Genomic DNA, 15,136 nt, shown 5'->3' with positions numbered 1-15,136 from the left:
GAGTCCCGGGCAGAGTTTAGCAAGCAGGAACAGGTACGAGCAATTAGTTCATTATTTGGACATGTCTTTCCTTGCAAGCTGTCCTACAGTTTCATCACAGCATGACACCAGATAAAGGGGCGTGACTACTTTAGGGGTTGGGCAGAGGAGAGGTAAAAAAACACAGACAACTGTGTTGTCTCATGTTTAGACCTGACACAGCAAGACAGCAGCCATTCCTGAGCTAAACAGACTGCGTTATAGGTAAGGATCCTTTTATTTTAAGATGATATAAACTGTATTTGATTAACTTCCCATTTATAACAAGCATTAGGTTAATCAACTTTGCTTTTGTAAAGTAGAACAAAGGAAATTGTGATTTTGCGTGTTGTATCAATGTCCAATTAAATGTAAGTATCTACTAGAGAGGATTGCAAATGTTATTGCCTATCATGAGGCATTAAAAACACATCTATATCCGGTTTCTAGAGGTGTCAGCGTTATTTGCCCAATGTGGCCATTTCTGTAAAGGCAATGTCAGGAGAGCTGTACATTGCTGGGGGAAAAGTCATTTTCATATTCTGCATACTTACAGTGCCTTTAGAAAGTGTTCTCACGGCTTGACTTTTGCAAAATGTTGTTGTGTTACAGCCAGGATATGAAATAGATTCATTTGGATTTTTTTTCACTGTCCTATGTACAATACTCCATAATGTCAATGTGGATTTATGTTTTTAGACATTTTTGCAATTTATAAAAAAATGAAAAGCTGAAATGTCTTGAGTCAATAACTATTCAATTATTTTCAGGAGTAAAAATGTGCTTAAGTCACATAAGCTGCATTGACTCACTATGTGTGCAATAATATTGTTTATCATGATTTGAATTACCTCATCTCTGTACCCCACACATACAATTATCTGAAGCAGTGAATTTCCAACACAGATTCAACCACAAAGACCCTGAAAGTTTTCCAATGCCTCGCAAAGAAGGGCACCTATTGGTATTTGGGTTAAATAAATAAAAAACAGACAGTGAATATCCCTTTGAGCATGGTGAAGTTATTAATTACACTTTGGATGGTGTATCAATATTCCCAGTCACTACAAAGATGCAGGCATCCTTCCTAACTCAGTTGCTGGAGAGGAAGGAAACCGCTCAGAGATTTCACCATGAGGCCAATGGTGACTTTAAAACAATGGCTATAATAGGTGAAAATGACTGAGGATGGATCAACAACATTTTAGTTCCTTCACAATATTAACCTAATTGATGGAGTTAAAAGAAGGAAGCCTGTACATAATAAAACATATTCCAAGACATGCATCCTGTTTGCAACAAGGCACTAAAGTAATATCGCAAAATATGTGGCAAAGCAATTAAAATTTTGCTTGGGGCAAATCCAATACAACACAATACTGAGTACATATTTTCAAGCATAGTGGTGGCTGCATCATGTTATGTGTATGCTTAAGGACTGTGGAGTTTTTCAGGATAAAAAAAGAAACGGAATGGAGCTAAGCACAGGCAAAATTCTAGAGGAAAACCAGGTTCAATGTATTTTCCACCAGACACTGGGAGAGTCATTAACCTTTCAGCAGGACAATAACCTAAAACACAAGGCCAGATATACACTGGAGTTGCTTACCAAGAAGACAGTGAATGTTCCTGAGTGGCTGAGTTACAGATTTGATTTAAATATTCTATGGCAAGACCTTAAAATGGTTGTCTAGAAATGATCAACAACCAATTTGGCAGAGCTTAAAGAATTTTGAAAAGAATAATCGGCAAATGTTGCACAATGCAGGTGTGGAAAGCTCTTAGAGACTTACCCAGAAAGACTTACAGCTGTAATCACTGTCAAATGTTATTCTACAAAGAATTGACTCCGGGGTGTGAATACTTAGAGACAAGTATTTCTGTATTTCGTTTTTCAATACATTTGCAAAATTAAAAAATAACATGTTTTCACTTTGTCATTATGGGCTATTGTGTGTAGATGGGTGAAATTTGAGGCTGTAACACAACAAAAAGTTAAGGAGTGTGAATACCTTCTAAAGGCACTGTACATGCTCATAGTTTAGAAATTCCCTCTTTGCTTGAATAGCATGAGCTATGAATTCATTATTGTAATGTGTGGTCACTCCCAAGATAAGATCTTTTCAAATAATTGTACTGTTGGGAACAGAAATAGGGACCACAATATACTGTATTTCATGGCAGGCCACAAATGGTAACTAAAAGGTATTTACCTATCTTGATGTCTGTCCCTCAGACAGCTTTGCTCCTATACATCATAATCTACACTGAGTGTACAAAACATTAGGAACACCTTCCTACTGAGTTTCACCCCCTTTTGCCCTCAGAACAGCCTCTATTCGTCGGGCATGGACTCTACAATGTGTCAAATGCGTTCCACAGGGATGCTGTCCCATGTTGACTCCAATACTTTCCACAGGTGTGGATGTCCTTTGGGTGGTGGACCATTCTTGATACACACGGGAAACTGTTGAGTGTGAAAAACCCAGCAGCATTGCAGTTCTTGACACCACTCAAACCGGTGCACCTGGCACCTACTAACATACACCTTTCAAAGGCACTTTCATATTTTATCTTGCCCATTCACCCTCTGAATGGCACACATACACAATCCATGTCTCATTTGTGTCAATGCTAAAAAATAAAAAAATCTTTAACCTGTCTCTTCCCCTTCATCTACACTGATTTGAAGTGGATTTAGCAGTCGACCTCGAGATCATAGCTTTCACCTGGTCAGTCTGTCATGAAAAGAGCAGTTTTGTACACTCAGTGTATATTGTTACTATGCCAATGAATGACAAATGAATGGCACACAACATAGGATGTGACTTTTTGTTCCTGTGTAGAGTATGAAATAACGTGTTTGACAATTTTACCCAGCTGGCATAAATAGGGTACTGCTCTATCTGGGAGTGCCTCAATTATAGTTGGTTGGTTTTGAATGGATTAGAATACCAGTTTAGAATTAACCGAATTTCCACCTTACTATATGAGAAACTGAAATTGTCCAGATACCCATACTACATACAGTTGAGGTCGGAAGTTTACATACACTTAGGTTGGAGTCATAAACTAATTTTTCAACCACTCCACAAATTTCTTGTTAACAAATTATAGTTTTGGCAAGTCGGTTAGGACATCTACTTTGTGCATGACACAAGTAATTTTTCCAACAATTGTTTACAGACAGATTATTTCACTTACCATTCACTGTATCACAATTCCAGTGGGTCAGAGGTTTACATACACTAAGTTGACTGTGCCTTTAAAAAGCTTGGAAAAGTCCAGAAAACGTCATCATGGCTTTAGAAGCCTCTGATAGGTTAATTGACATAATTTGAGTCAATTGGAGGTGTACCTGTGGATGTATTTCAAGGCTGACCTTCAACCTCAGTGCCTCTTTGCTTGACATCATGGGAAAATCAAAAGAAATCAGCCAAGACGTCAGAAAAAAATGTGTAGACCTCCACAAGTCTACACATTTTCAAAAACCTGAAGGTACCACAATTCATCTGTACAAACAATAGTATGCAAGTATAAACACCATAGGACCACACCGCCGTCATATCACTCTGGAAGGAGATGCATTCTGTCTCCTAGATATGAACGTACTTTGGTGCGAAAACTTCAAATCAATCCCAGAGCAATAGCAAAGGACCTTGTGAAGATGCTGGAGGAAACGGGTACAAAAGTATCTATATCCACAGTAAAACGAGTCCTATATCGACATATTCCTGAAAGGCCACTCAGCAAGGAAGAAGCCACTGCTCCAAAACCGCCATAAAAAAGACAGACTACGGTTTGCAACTGCACATGGGGACAAAGATCGTACTTTTTGTAGAAATGTCCTCTGGTCTGATGAAACAAAAATAGAACTGTTTGGCCATAATGACCATCGTTATGTTTGGAGGAAAAAGGGGGAGGCTTGCAAGCCGAAGAACACCATCCCAACTGTGAAGCATGGAGGTGGCAGCATCATGTTGTGGGGGGCTTTGCTGCAGGAGGGACTGGTGCACATCACAAAATAGATGGCATCATGAGGATGGGAAATTATGTGGATATATTGAAGCAACATCTCAAGACATCAGTTAAAGCTTGGTCGCAAATGGGTCTTCCAAATGGACAATGACACCAAGCATACTTTCAAAGTTGTGGCAAAATGGCTTAACGACAACAAAGTCAAGGTATTGGAGTGGCCATCACAAAGCCCTGACCTCAATCCTATAGAACATTTGTGGGCAGAACTGAAAAAGCGTGTGCGAGCAAGGAGGCCTACAAACCTAACTCAGTTACACCAGCTCTGTCAGGAGGAATGGGCCAAAATTCACCAAACTTATTGTAGGAAGCTTGTGGAAGGCTACCTGAAACGTTTGACCCAAGTCAAACAATTTAAAGGCAATGCTACCAAATACTAATTGAGTGTATGTAAACTTCTGACCCCCTGGGAAGGTGATGAAAGAAATAAAAGCTGAAATATATCGTTCTCTCTACTATTATTCTGACATTTCACATTCTTTAAGTAAAGTGGTGATCCTGACCTAAGACAGGGAATTTGTACTATGATTAAATTTCAAGAATTGTGAAAAACTGAGTGTAAATGTATTTGGCTAAGGTGTATGTACATTTCTGACTTCAGCTGTGCTTAAACTGCATACTTTGTTCTCATCGTTGCATACTATTTAGTACATACCATTTAGTAAAAAGTATGCCATATGCCACCGCCACAGTGTAGTAGTGACTCCTGATTGGCTGAGTAGGTGGGGTGGGACCGAGTGCGGGTAGATTTTTCCAAATTCAACAGACATGCATGCTTTAACCAGCCTGATAATAGCTATTTTATATAATAGCTTATTTCCAATTTGAAAATTTCTGTAAACTCTGAATAGGAATGGAGTTATAAGCCTCCTCAGCTAGTTATAGGCAGACTATCACATTCGACCCCTATCTATCTATCCTATTTAGAAAGGACTGAAGACAGAAAAATATCATTTGGTTCCATTTCAACATATTTATTAGTGAAACCAAGTAACCTAGTACACACAGCAAAACATTTCAAATGTTCAAATCAAAAGGCTATTGCACAGAAAAACGTGGACAGTCAGGTGCATCGCAAATTCAGAATGACTGGACAGCAGCATAATAAACAAAAGCACGTATCATTGGGAACAAGATCAGAAGGACTGCTAAGGCTTGATCCACAAAGTAAATAAATAGGTAGCCTAGCCTACAAAACTAAAACAATACATATGTTCAAAATCAAAAGGCCTGATTTAACGATGACATCAATAATGACATCATGCTGAGTCCCCGGTGCAGACACATTCAGAAAGAGCTCTGAGGAAGGCCAAGAGAAAAATTTAAACTTTTCAGTAGGAAAACAGAAATCCACTTTTTGGATTTAAAAATGTATAAAAAATAAAGCTTCTGTTTTCAAATATGTAACCTGCAATACAGTGATCATTTTAAGGAGAACAACAACTACTTTGCCTACATTTGAACACTACCACAGAGGCTTTGCTTTTTGGCATCTTCACAATTACGTATCCTAGTTCTGTTGTGTGGCTACTTGAAGAGAACTAGGACCTTTCACTGGCAGCCCACCTCTTCCAATGCATTGTGGAAAAGTGTGGATTGTATATAAACCATACTTGATTTTCAAAAATTCACATATTAAAACATATTTTGTAATACTGACAATGCCTCATGCGCGACTGCGCTATTTCCTCACTATTTGTTGATTTCGCTAGGGCATTCCCATATCCAGTGGTGTAAAGTAGCCTAAGTAAGTAAAAAAAAATACTTGAAAGTACTACTTAAGTAGTTATTTGCAGTATTTTTACTTTATTTTACTATTTCTATTTTTGACAACTTTTACTTACACTAGATTCCTAAAGAAAATAATGTACTTTTTACTCTATGCATGTTCCCTGACACCCAAAAGTACTCGTTACATTTTCAATGCTTAGCAAGACAGGAACAGAACATCCTGGTCATCCCTATTGCCTCTGATCTGGTGGACTCACTAAACACATATACTTTGTTTTCCAAGTATGTATAAGTGTTGGAGTGTGCTCCTGGCTATCCATAAAATAAATACACGAAAATTGTACTGGTTTGCTTAATATCAGTCATTTTAAATGATTTATACTCAAACTTTTGATACTTAAGTATATTTTAGCATTGGTATTTACTTTTGAAACAAGTTCATTTAAAACCAAATACTTTTAGACTTTTGCTGAAGTAGTATTTCACTGTGTAACTTTCACTTTTTACTAGAGACATTTTCTATTAAATTAAGTTATCTTTACTTTTACTCAAGTATGACATTTGGGTTCTTTTTCCACCATGCCCATATCTAATTGATTTGTCAAAGCCCAAATGAGTATGACATCTAGGCATTTAAAGTATAATCGATTTTCAAAATGTTGCTTACTATTAAACTTGACTTTTTCACATAGTCAAACAGCCTACTATTTTGGACGGTTGCAACACTGCTTGCTTTAGTTGCTAGTCAACAGACACATCCTTCTCTCCCACTCCATTATAATCTTACTTGGAATTCTCTCTTTGTCTTTGTAACTTTGAGAGAATTGACTCTGTAGGGTGTGTACTTACAGTTACTTACCCTAACAACAGTACTATAACAAATGTTATGTAGAGGTGAATGCTTTTGTCGTTTTTTGGTCAACATTTTTCTCATTTCTGATCTTGACCTCACTGCCCACTCCCCACCAAACCCCTAGATGGCGTACTCCACCAAAACTCTTGCTGCTGGCTCGTTTGGGAAGGTATACAAGGAGAAGTACAATGACACCTGGGCTGCAATCAAGAAGGTGCCACAACACTTAATCAATAGGAGAGACCTGGAGAGAGAGTGTCAAGTATACAAGTGAGTATGACAGACAATGTGCTATCATAAGAAAGTATTTTGATCAGTGGTCTTTTTTTCATCTCTGAAGAAAAATGGGAGATCTCAATTTTGTATAATTTAGTGATCCCTTATATCTGAACTGTTTCTCCTAAGAGAATTCATTCTTGAAATGTTCAGGAGACAACTGAGCTTGAATTGAGACTTCAATTTGAGAAGCATGAGAAATAGATGTGGAGACAATGATAAGATCTCATGTCTCATTTATTGTGCCAGAAAAGCCTTTTTGAGCATCAAGGAGACATATACACAGTGATGTAAAGTACTTAAGTAAAAACATTTCACAGTACTACTTAAGTAGTTTTTTGGGGTATCTGTACTTTACTATTTATATTTTTGACTACTTTTACTTCACTACATTCCTTAAGAAAATATTGTACTTTTTACTCCATACATTTTCCTTGACACCCAAAAGTGCTCGTTATATTTTGAATGAAGGGATTTACGCACCCATCCCTACTACCTCTGATCTGGCGGACTCCCTAAACACACATGATCTGTTTGTAAATGATGTCTGAATGTTGTGCAGGTGACTTTCTGTAAATAAAAAATACAAGGAAACAGTGCCATCTGGTTTGCTAAATTGAAATGATTTATACTTGTAACACTTCAGTATATATATATATATATATATATATATATATATATATATATATATATATATTTTTTTTTTTACCCAGTTTTCTCCCCAATTTCGTGGTATTTTTTTTATTTGTTTTAGTAGCTACTAGCTTGTCTCATCGCTACAACTCCCTTACGGGCTCAGGAGAGAGGAAGGTCGAAAGCCATGTGTCCTCCGAAACACAACCCAACCAAGCCGCACTGCTTCTTAAAACAGCGCGCATCCAACCCGGAAGCCAGCCGCGACGACAGAGCCTGGGCGCGAACCCAGAGTCTCTGATGGCACAGCTGGCGCTGCAGTACAGTACAGCGCCCACTGCGCCACCCGGGAGGCTCGTTTTGATATTTTAACATGCGTGTCGTGATCGCGTTTGGTGTAGGGGGACAAAATAAATTTATGCACGATAGCGCAGGCTCGCAGCCGGTTTGGGTTCCGTCTAAGTGTATGTAAACTTCCGACTTTAACTGTATACATTATATAAATGTGCATGCATTAAACACATTCAAGTTTCACAACAACACATTCTTTAAATGTTAACTACTTTTAATGTTTAATGTTTAGGGACTGGGAAGAGGTTAGATTGCTTTTAATACAAAGTCGTATTGCTTGTAAAATAACAAAATAGTCCAAAAAATTGGTGTGAAATTGAAAGCGCTGTCATTAACCCTACACAAAAAAAATAGGAGCTGGCGCACACCCCCACCAAAAAAGTTGATATAGGTGCTGACTAACGGGCAAGTAAACTGCATGCTATTAAAATATAAAGAGAGTTAAACACAATATACAGGCTCCCAGTAATTTATTGGGTAAACCACAAACGTTTCAACACCCCATTTAGACAAAGCCAAAGTGTAAAACTCCCTGCCTGGGGGAGCTGCCTAAAAAGCTGTCAGTCAGCACATACCAGCGCATAACTGGTACAAACTGTACCACCTCCACACCTAGTGAAACTCTATTAAAAATACTGAAAATGATTGCAAAAATCTTACATGTGTCAAAATGGACCTGGAGTTCAACTGAAATGCAGCTTAACCCATATGAAATTACATAATGTATTAGGGTTTAGGGCTGGGAATTGCCAGGGACAATACAATATTATCGTGATACTTTGGAGACGATACGATATGTTTTGCGATTCTCACTATTCTATATATATTTCAATTCCATACTGTGATTTTATTGTGATTCAATGTTCCAAACATGACCATACGTCTGCTACAGTGAGACGAGTGAGCCATGAGAAGAGAAGTTTTGATCCGTCATAGAAATAAATGCTGAAAACAAATGTAATCCCTTTTTGTGCAGGTTTTTTTCATAACGATTCAATATAGTGTCAAAGATAATATCCTGATATGTAACTGTATATATTTTTTGCCACATCACTATTGGGGTTGTCCCGATTCCAAAATATTACCCACAAAACAATGTATGTGAAAGTATCACGATACCACTGCAAAGCCTTTTTGTCACTAATATTCACATCTCGTATCAATATAACTCTGAATTTTACTTCACACTATTCACAAATAGCACAAATAGATGCCTGTGGTAGCTGCTGTGGTTGTGTGAGTAGTGGTTACAGGGTCTGCCGTGGTCTCTGTAGCCCAAGCTGACTCATCTGTAGACCCTTTCCCCTCTCTCTCGCTCTGAGTGGCGGGAATACTTAGAGGAAGAGTTGGCCTCCTGGTAAGATCACCTTCTAGAGACAATCTCACCTGAGTCGCTGTCCCACTCTCTGTCTCTGTCGGACTGGGGTGCAAGGGGTGGAGAAGGCATTGCAGGGTGCTGTGCCATGTGCTGTCCAGCCCCTCCAGCGTTAGGATATGCAGGGTAGAGCAGGGGCTTGTTAGGACGGAAGGGTGCAGTAGGTGGGTGACCCCTGTGATAGGGGTCTTCAGAAGGTGCATGGGGGTCCTCCAGATAAAGGGGATCTTTGTATGCCCCCATGAATGATGAACCATCTCTGTATGGTCCTCGCTTTGTGCATTGGGGCATTGTCATGCTGAAAAAAAGAAAAGGCCTTCCCCAAACTGTTGCCACAAAGTTAGAAGCACAGAATCGTCTAGAATGTCATTCTATGCTGCAGAGTTAATATTTCCCTTCACTGGAACTAAGGGGCCTAGCCTGAACCATCAAAAACAGCCCCAGACCATTATTCCTCTTCCACCTAATTTTACAGATGGCACTATGCATTTGGGGCAGGTAGTGCTCTCTTGGCATCCGCCAAAACCAGATTTGTCCATCGAACTGCCAGATGGTGTAGCGTGATTCATCACTCCAGAGAACACGTTTACACTGCTCCAGCGAGTCCAACCACTCAGGCCGACGCTTGGCATTGCGCATGGTGATCTTAGGCTTTTGTGCAGCTGCCCGTCCATGGAAACCCATTTCATGAAGCTCCTGACAAACAAGTTATTGTGCTGATGTTGCTTCTATTGCTTCCAGAGGCAGTTTGGAACTCGGTAGAGAGTGTTGCAACCGAGGACAGACGATTTTTACACGCTACGCGCTTCAGCACTCAGCAATTTTTGTTAGGTTTGTTAGGCCTACCACTTCCTGGCTGAGCCGTTATTTCCACTTCACAATTACAGCACTTACATTTGCACGGGGCTGCTCTAGCAGGGCAGAAATCTGACCAACTGACTTGTTGGAAAGGTGGCATCCTATGACGGTGCCAAGTTCAAAGTCACTGAGCTATTCAGTAAGGCCATTCTACTACCAAAGAGTGTCTATTGAGATTGCATGTCTGTATGCTCAATTTTATACACCTGTCAGCATCGGGTGTAGCTGACATGACCAAATCCACTAATTTGAAGGAGTGTCCATATACTTTTGTGTTTATATAGTGTATGTGGTTTTCTCTTAAAAGCTCTTAAGGATCCGCCCCTTTTTTCAATTTTCACCTAAAATGACATACCCAAATCTAACTGCCTGTAGCTCAGGGCCTGAAGCAAGGATATGCATATTCTTGATACCATTTGAAAGGAAACACTTTAAAGTTTGTGGAAATCTGAAATTAATATAGGAGAATTAAACACATTAGATCTGGTAAAAGATAATACAAAGAAAAAAGCATGCGAGAGAAAGGCCATTGTGTATTATTCCAGCACAATACATGGCAGCAATGTATGTGCAACGTTTTAGACTGATCCAATGAACCATTTCATTTCTGTTCAAAATTTGGTACCAAGACTGCCCAAATGTGCCTAAATGGTTTATTAATAAGTGCCCAACTGTGCACTCTCCTCAAACTATAGCATGGTATTATTTCACTGTAACAGCTGCTGTAAATTGGACTGTGCCGTTAGATTAACAATAATTTAAGCTTTCTGCCAATATCAGATATGTCTATGTCCTGGGAAATGTTCTTGTTACTTACAACCTTATGCTAATTGCATTAGCCTACATTAGCTCAACCATCCGCGGGACCAACCGATCCTGTAGAGGTTTTAAGTAGACATTTTGAAATGTAAGAAAATGCTCTCATTTTGGTGTTAAAGAGATATAATGTGTCTAGAAGAAACAAAGGGGGAAAAGATGGTCTCTTCTTGGATTTTGCTTTGCTATAGGAGAGATGGTGCTGATGAAGGTCACTACAGAAGTGATTAGTTGTGCTGTCTGTGGACTCCAATGCCCTCAACTCTTTCTCCCCATTTTCTTTCACACTTTGTCTGTGATCTGGGACTCCAGTAAAGCGATTCATCCTAACATAGTGAAGCTTCTGGGTAATCCAACACTCAAGGACTCTAAGTGGATCATCCCCATGGAGTTCATCTTTGGAGAGGAACTGGAGACAACCATCTTCAAATCACAAAAATCTAAAATACAGGTAGGTCTATGGATCCCACTGCTGCCACCAAACACACATGTAACAGTGTTGATGAAAGTTCACAGAAAAACTCATATCTAAATATATTTGATAAATAAATATCTAAGCCTCCAGGATTTTCAGGGGGTGTTCCAAACATTATTACAAAAAAGTGCAAGTTAACTCATCAGTTGGTAATGAAAGCCTTTGATCTCCCACAGTTGACTCCATCTATAAAGGCCACCATCATCACAGGCATGTGTGAAGGACTGCTTCACCTACACAGCAAAGATATCGTCCATCAAGACCTCAAGCCTGAGAACATCATGGTGAGACAGGCATTAAAATAGTTTTTGTTGTTTTAATGTTCTTCATTAATTATGCAAGACTTACGAAGCAGTAGTTCATCTGTTATTGGGAATAAAGGACGCTAAATTATTTAGCATTATCACGCGAAATGCTTCGATTAGATATAAAACTATATTTTTCCATCCCTTTCAAATGATCTCTTCCAGGTAGAGCATGACACTCACAGAGCTGTGATCATTGATATGGGACTGGCCAAATTCTTCCGCAATGGCCTAAATTCTGCCGTGGATATGGGCAACGAGGCCTACTCTCCACCTGAGGTCCTGCAGAGGCGGGGCCACCGAGACCAGCGTTCGGACGTGTGGGCTATGGGTAAAATCATTGCTGAACTCTGTGCCAGAGTCAGGCTGCACACCCCCAGTGTCTGTCCGGCTAAGATCCATGAGATCCTCAGTCTCCAAGGACAGCAGTACTGTAACGCTGTCTGTAGGATGGTGCAGAGTGACCCCACAGTGCGAGCCACCATGGCCGGGATCATGCCAGAGATACGAAAGGCAGTGGGAGGTGGCAACACCGAGGAACAACAAAGAGGACATCTTCCGACACCCTTTCCTCACACTGAGATAAAAGTCACATCGCCACGTCCTCAAGCTCCTGTACAGCAATCACTCCCTCTATCAAGAGCTGAGTGCGCAGCCTCACCAAGGCCTGAGGTCAAGACGCTAGTGCGAGCTCCTGTGCGAGCACCTTCTCCATCAATATGGGAGCGTGCAGCCTTGCCAAAGACTGAGGTCAAGACTGAGGTCAAGACAACACTGCAACCACAACCCGTACAGCGTTCACCTTCCCCGTCAAGGTGGGAGCGTGCAGCCTTGCCAAAGACTGAGGTCAAGACTGAGGTCAAGACAACACTGCAACCACAACCCGTACAGCGTTCACCTTCCCCGTCAAGGTGGGAGCGTGCAGCCTTGCCAAAGACTGAGGTCAAGACTGAGGTCAAGACAACACTGCAACCACAACCCGTACAGCGTTCACCTTCCCCGTCAAGGTGGGAGCGCGCAGCCTTGCCAAAGATTGAGGTTAAGGCGACACTGCAACCACAACCTGTACAGCGTTCATCTTCCCCGTCAAGATGGGAGCGTGCAGCCTCTCCAAATCCTGAAGTCAAGAACTCATCATCTCCCCTTCCAAAGGTAGACCAGGGTAATGCACTGGTTCCATTAGGCATGGTTCAACCCAGTCAAGATGTCATGAAACAGCTTCTCTACGAAGAGGCCTTGAAGGGTCTCCCATGCCCACTCCCAACAACGGGCAAGGTGCGAATCCGCCGTTATGAGCAAAGGAATGGGGAAGTGGAGACTTGGGAGCAAAAGGAGGTGGAGACTGAAGGAGGGAGGATAGTCAAGTTTGAGGATGTGATGTTTAACAACAAGTCATAAGTAGGTTATTGAGAGGTTGTGAAATAGTTGCGAGTTGATTTGACTCTGCTTCTGAAATAGTTGGGAGTTGATTTGACTCTGGTCACTCCCCTTATATCCTTCATTGTAAAAGACTGACATTTGTATGGAGAAGGGGAAGAGTATATTTGGGAGATTGGATAAACTAATGGAAGAATTCTAACTTCCAGTGAAACTATACCAGATGTACTGTGCCTAAAAACAAAGTGGCACAATATCCCACAACGTGAGACCCCCCCCCCCCCCCCCCCCCAAAAAAGACTATTAACAACAAAAGTTTTCTTGCACTGGTAAGAAGGAAACCTTTGAGTGAGTTAAGGTTGAGTAAGGATTTAGGGATGATCTTGAATGTACTATCACTTCTTCTAATGCTACATCATGTTACAGTATGGCTACAATGTTGCACAACTGGTTAGGTGACAGTGTACAGAGGCAGCTGGAGTCAAATAACTATCTGTGAATGTTTTTGAAAACTTTTTGTTTTGGGAATCTCATCATTGTAGCAAATCAGTTGACTCTTTAGTTCTATATCATACATTTATCTTTTCTATTTACTATTTTCTACATTGAGGAATAATAGTGAAGACATCAATACTTTGAAATAACACATATAGAATCATGTAATAACCAAAAAAGTGTTAAACATATCAAAATCTATTTTATATTTGAAATTCTTCAAAGTAGCCACCCTTTGCCTTGATGACAGCTTTGGCATTCTCTCAACCAGCTTCACCTGGAATGCTTTTCCAACAGTCTTGAAGGAGTTCCCACACATGCTGGGCACTTGTTGGTTGCTTTACCTTCACTCTGCGGTCCAACTCATCCCAATCCATCTCAATTTGGTTGAGGTCGGGTGATTGTGGAGACCAGGTCATCTGATGTAGCACTCCATCGCTCTCCTCCTTCTTGGTCAAATAGTCCTTACACAGCCTGGAGGTGTGTCGGGTCATTGTCCTGTTGAAAAACAAATGATAGTCCCGCTAATTGCTAACCAGATGGGGTGGTGTATTGCTGCAGAATGCTGTGGTAGCCATGCGGGTTAAGTGTGCCTTGAATTCCAAATAAATCACAGACCGTGTCACCAGCAAAGCACCATCACACCTCCTCCTCCATGCTTCACGGTGGGAACTACACATGCAGAGATCATCCGTTCACCTACTCTGTGTCTTACAAAGACATGACGGTTGGAACCAAAAATCTAAAATTTGGACTCATTAGACCAAGGATAGATTTCCACCAGTCTAATGTCCATTGCTCGTGTTTCTTGGCCCAAGCAAGTCCCTTCTTCTTATTGGTGTTCTTTAGTAATGGTTTCTTTGCAGGAATTTGACCATGAAGGCCTGATTCACACAGTCTCCTCTGAACAGTTGATGTTGAGATGTGTCTGTTACTTGAACTCTGTGAAGCATTTATTTGGGCTGCAATCTGAGGTGCAGATAACTCTGATGAACTTATCCTCTGCAGCAGAGAACTCGGAGTCTTCCTTTCCTGCGAGCCAGTTTCATCATTGCGCTTGATGGTTTTTGCGACTGACTGCACATGAAGAACCTTTCTAAGTTCTTGAAATGTTCCGAATTGACTGACCTTTATGTCTTAAAGTAATGATGGACTGTCCTTTCTCTTTGCTTATTTGAACTGTTCCTTCCGTAATATGGACTTGGTCATTTTACCAAATATACCACACATACCGTGTCACAACACAACTGCTCAAACACATTAATTTGTGGAATTTCTTTCCTGCCTTTTAACAAGGCACACCTGTTAACTGAAATGCTTTCCAAGTGACTACCTCATGAAGCTGGTTGAGAGAATGCCAAGTGTGAAAAGCTGTTATCAAGGCTAAGTGCAGCTACTTTGAAGAATCTCAAAAAAAAATTGATTTTGATTTGTTTAACACTTTTTTGGTTCCTACATGATTCCATATGTGTTATTTCATAGTTTTGATGTCTTCGCTGTTATTCTAGAAAATAGTTTTTAAAAAAAGGTAAAAACCA

The 15,136-nt window shown here is 40.4% G+C and overlaps 1 protein-coding gene across 1 annotated transcript; it reads left to right on the top strand.

Annotated features, from left to right (window-relative positions):
* The first annotated feature begins 154 nt into the window (after positions 1-154).
* LOC110488492 (serine/threonine-protein kinase Nek8-like) lies at positions 155-13,384 on the top strand. Its single transcript, XM_021560726.2, has 5 exons — positions 155-243; positions 6,762-6,907; positions 11,259-11,397; positions 11,598-11,705; positions 11,892-13,384. Exons 2-5 carry the CDS (start codon positions 6,762-6,764, stop codon positions 13,122-13,124), a joined length of 1,626 nt encoding a protein of 541 aa, XP_021416401.2. The 5' UTR covers positions 155-243; the 3' UTR covers positions 13,125-13,384.
* Positions 13,385-15,136: the final 1,752 nt, after the last annotated feature.

This window comes from Oncorhynchus mykiss, chromosome 2 (assembly GCF_013265735.2).
Source record: "Oncorhynchus mykiss isolate Arlee chromosome 2, USDA_OmykA_1.1, whole genome shotgun sequence".
Taxonomy (NCBI): Eukaryota; Metazoa; Chordata; class Actinopteri; order Salmoniformes; family Salmonidae; genus Oncorhynchus; species Oncorhynchus mykiss.
The sequence above is the reverse complement of the archived record's forward strand: the minus strand, read 5'-3'. Positions and strand labels throughout refer to the sequence as shown.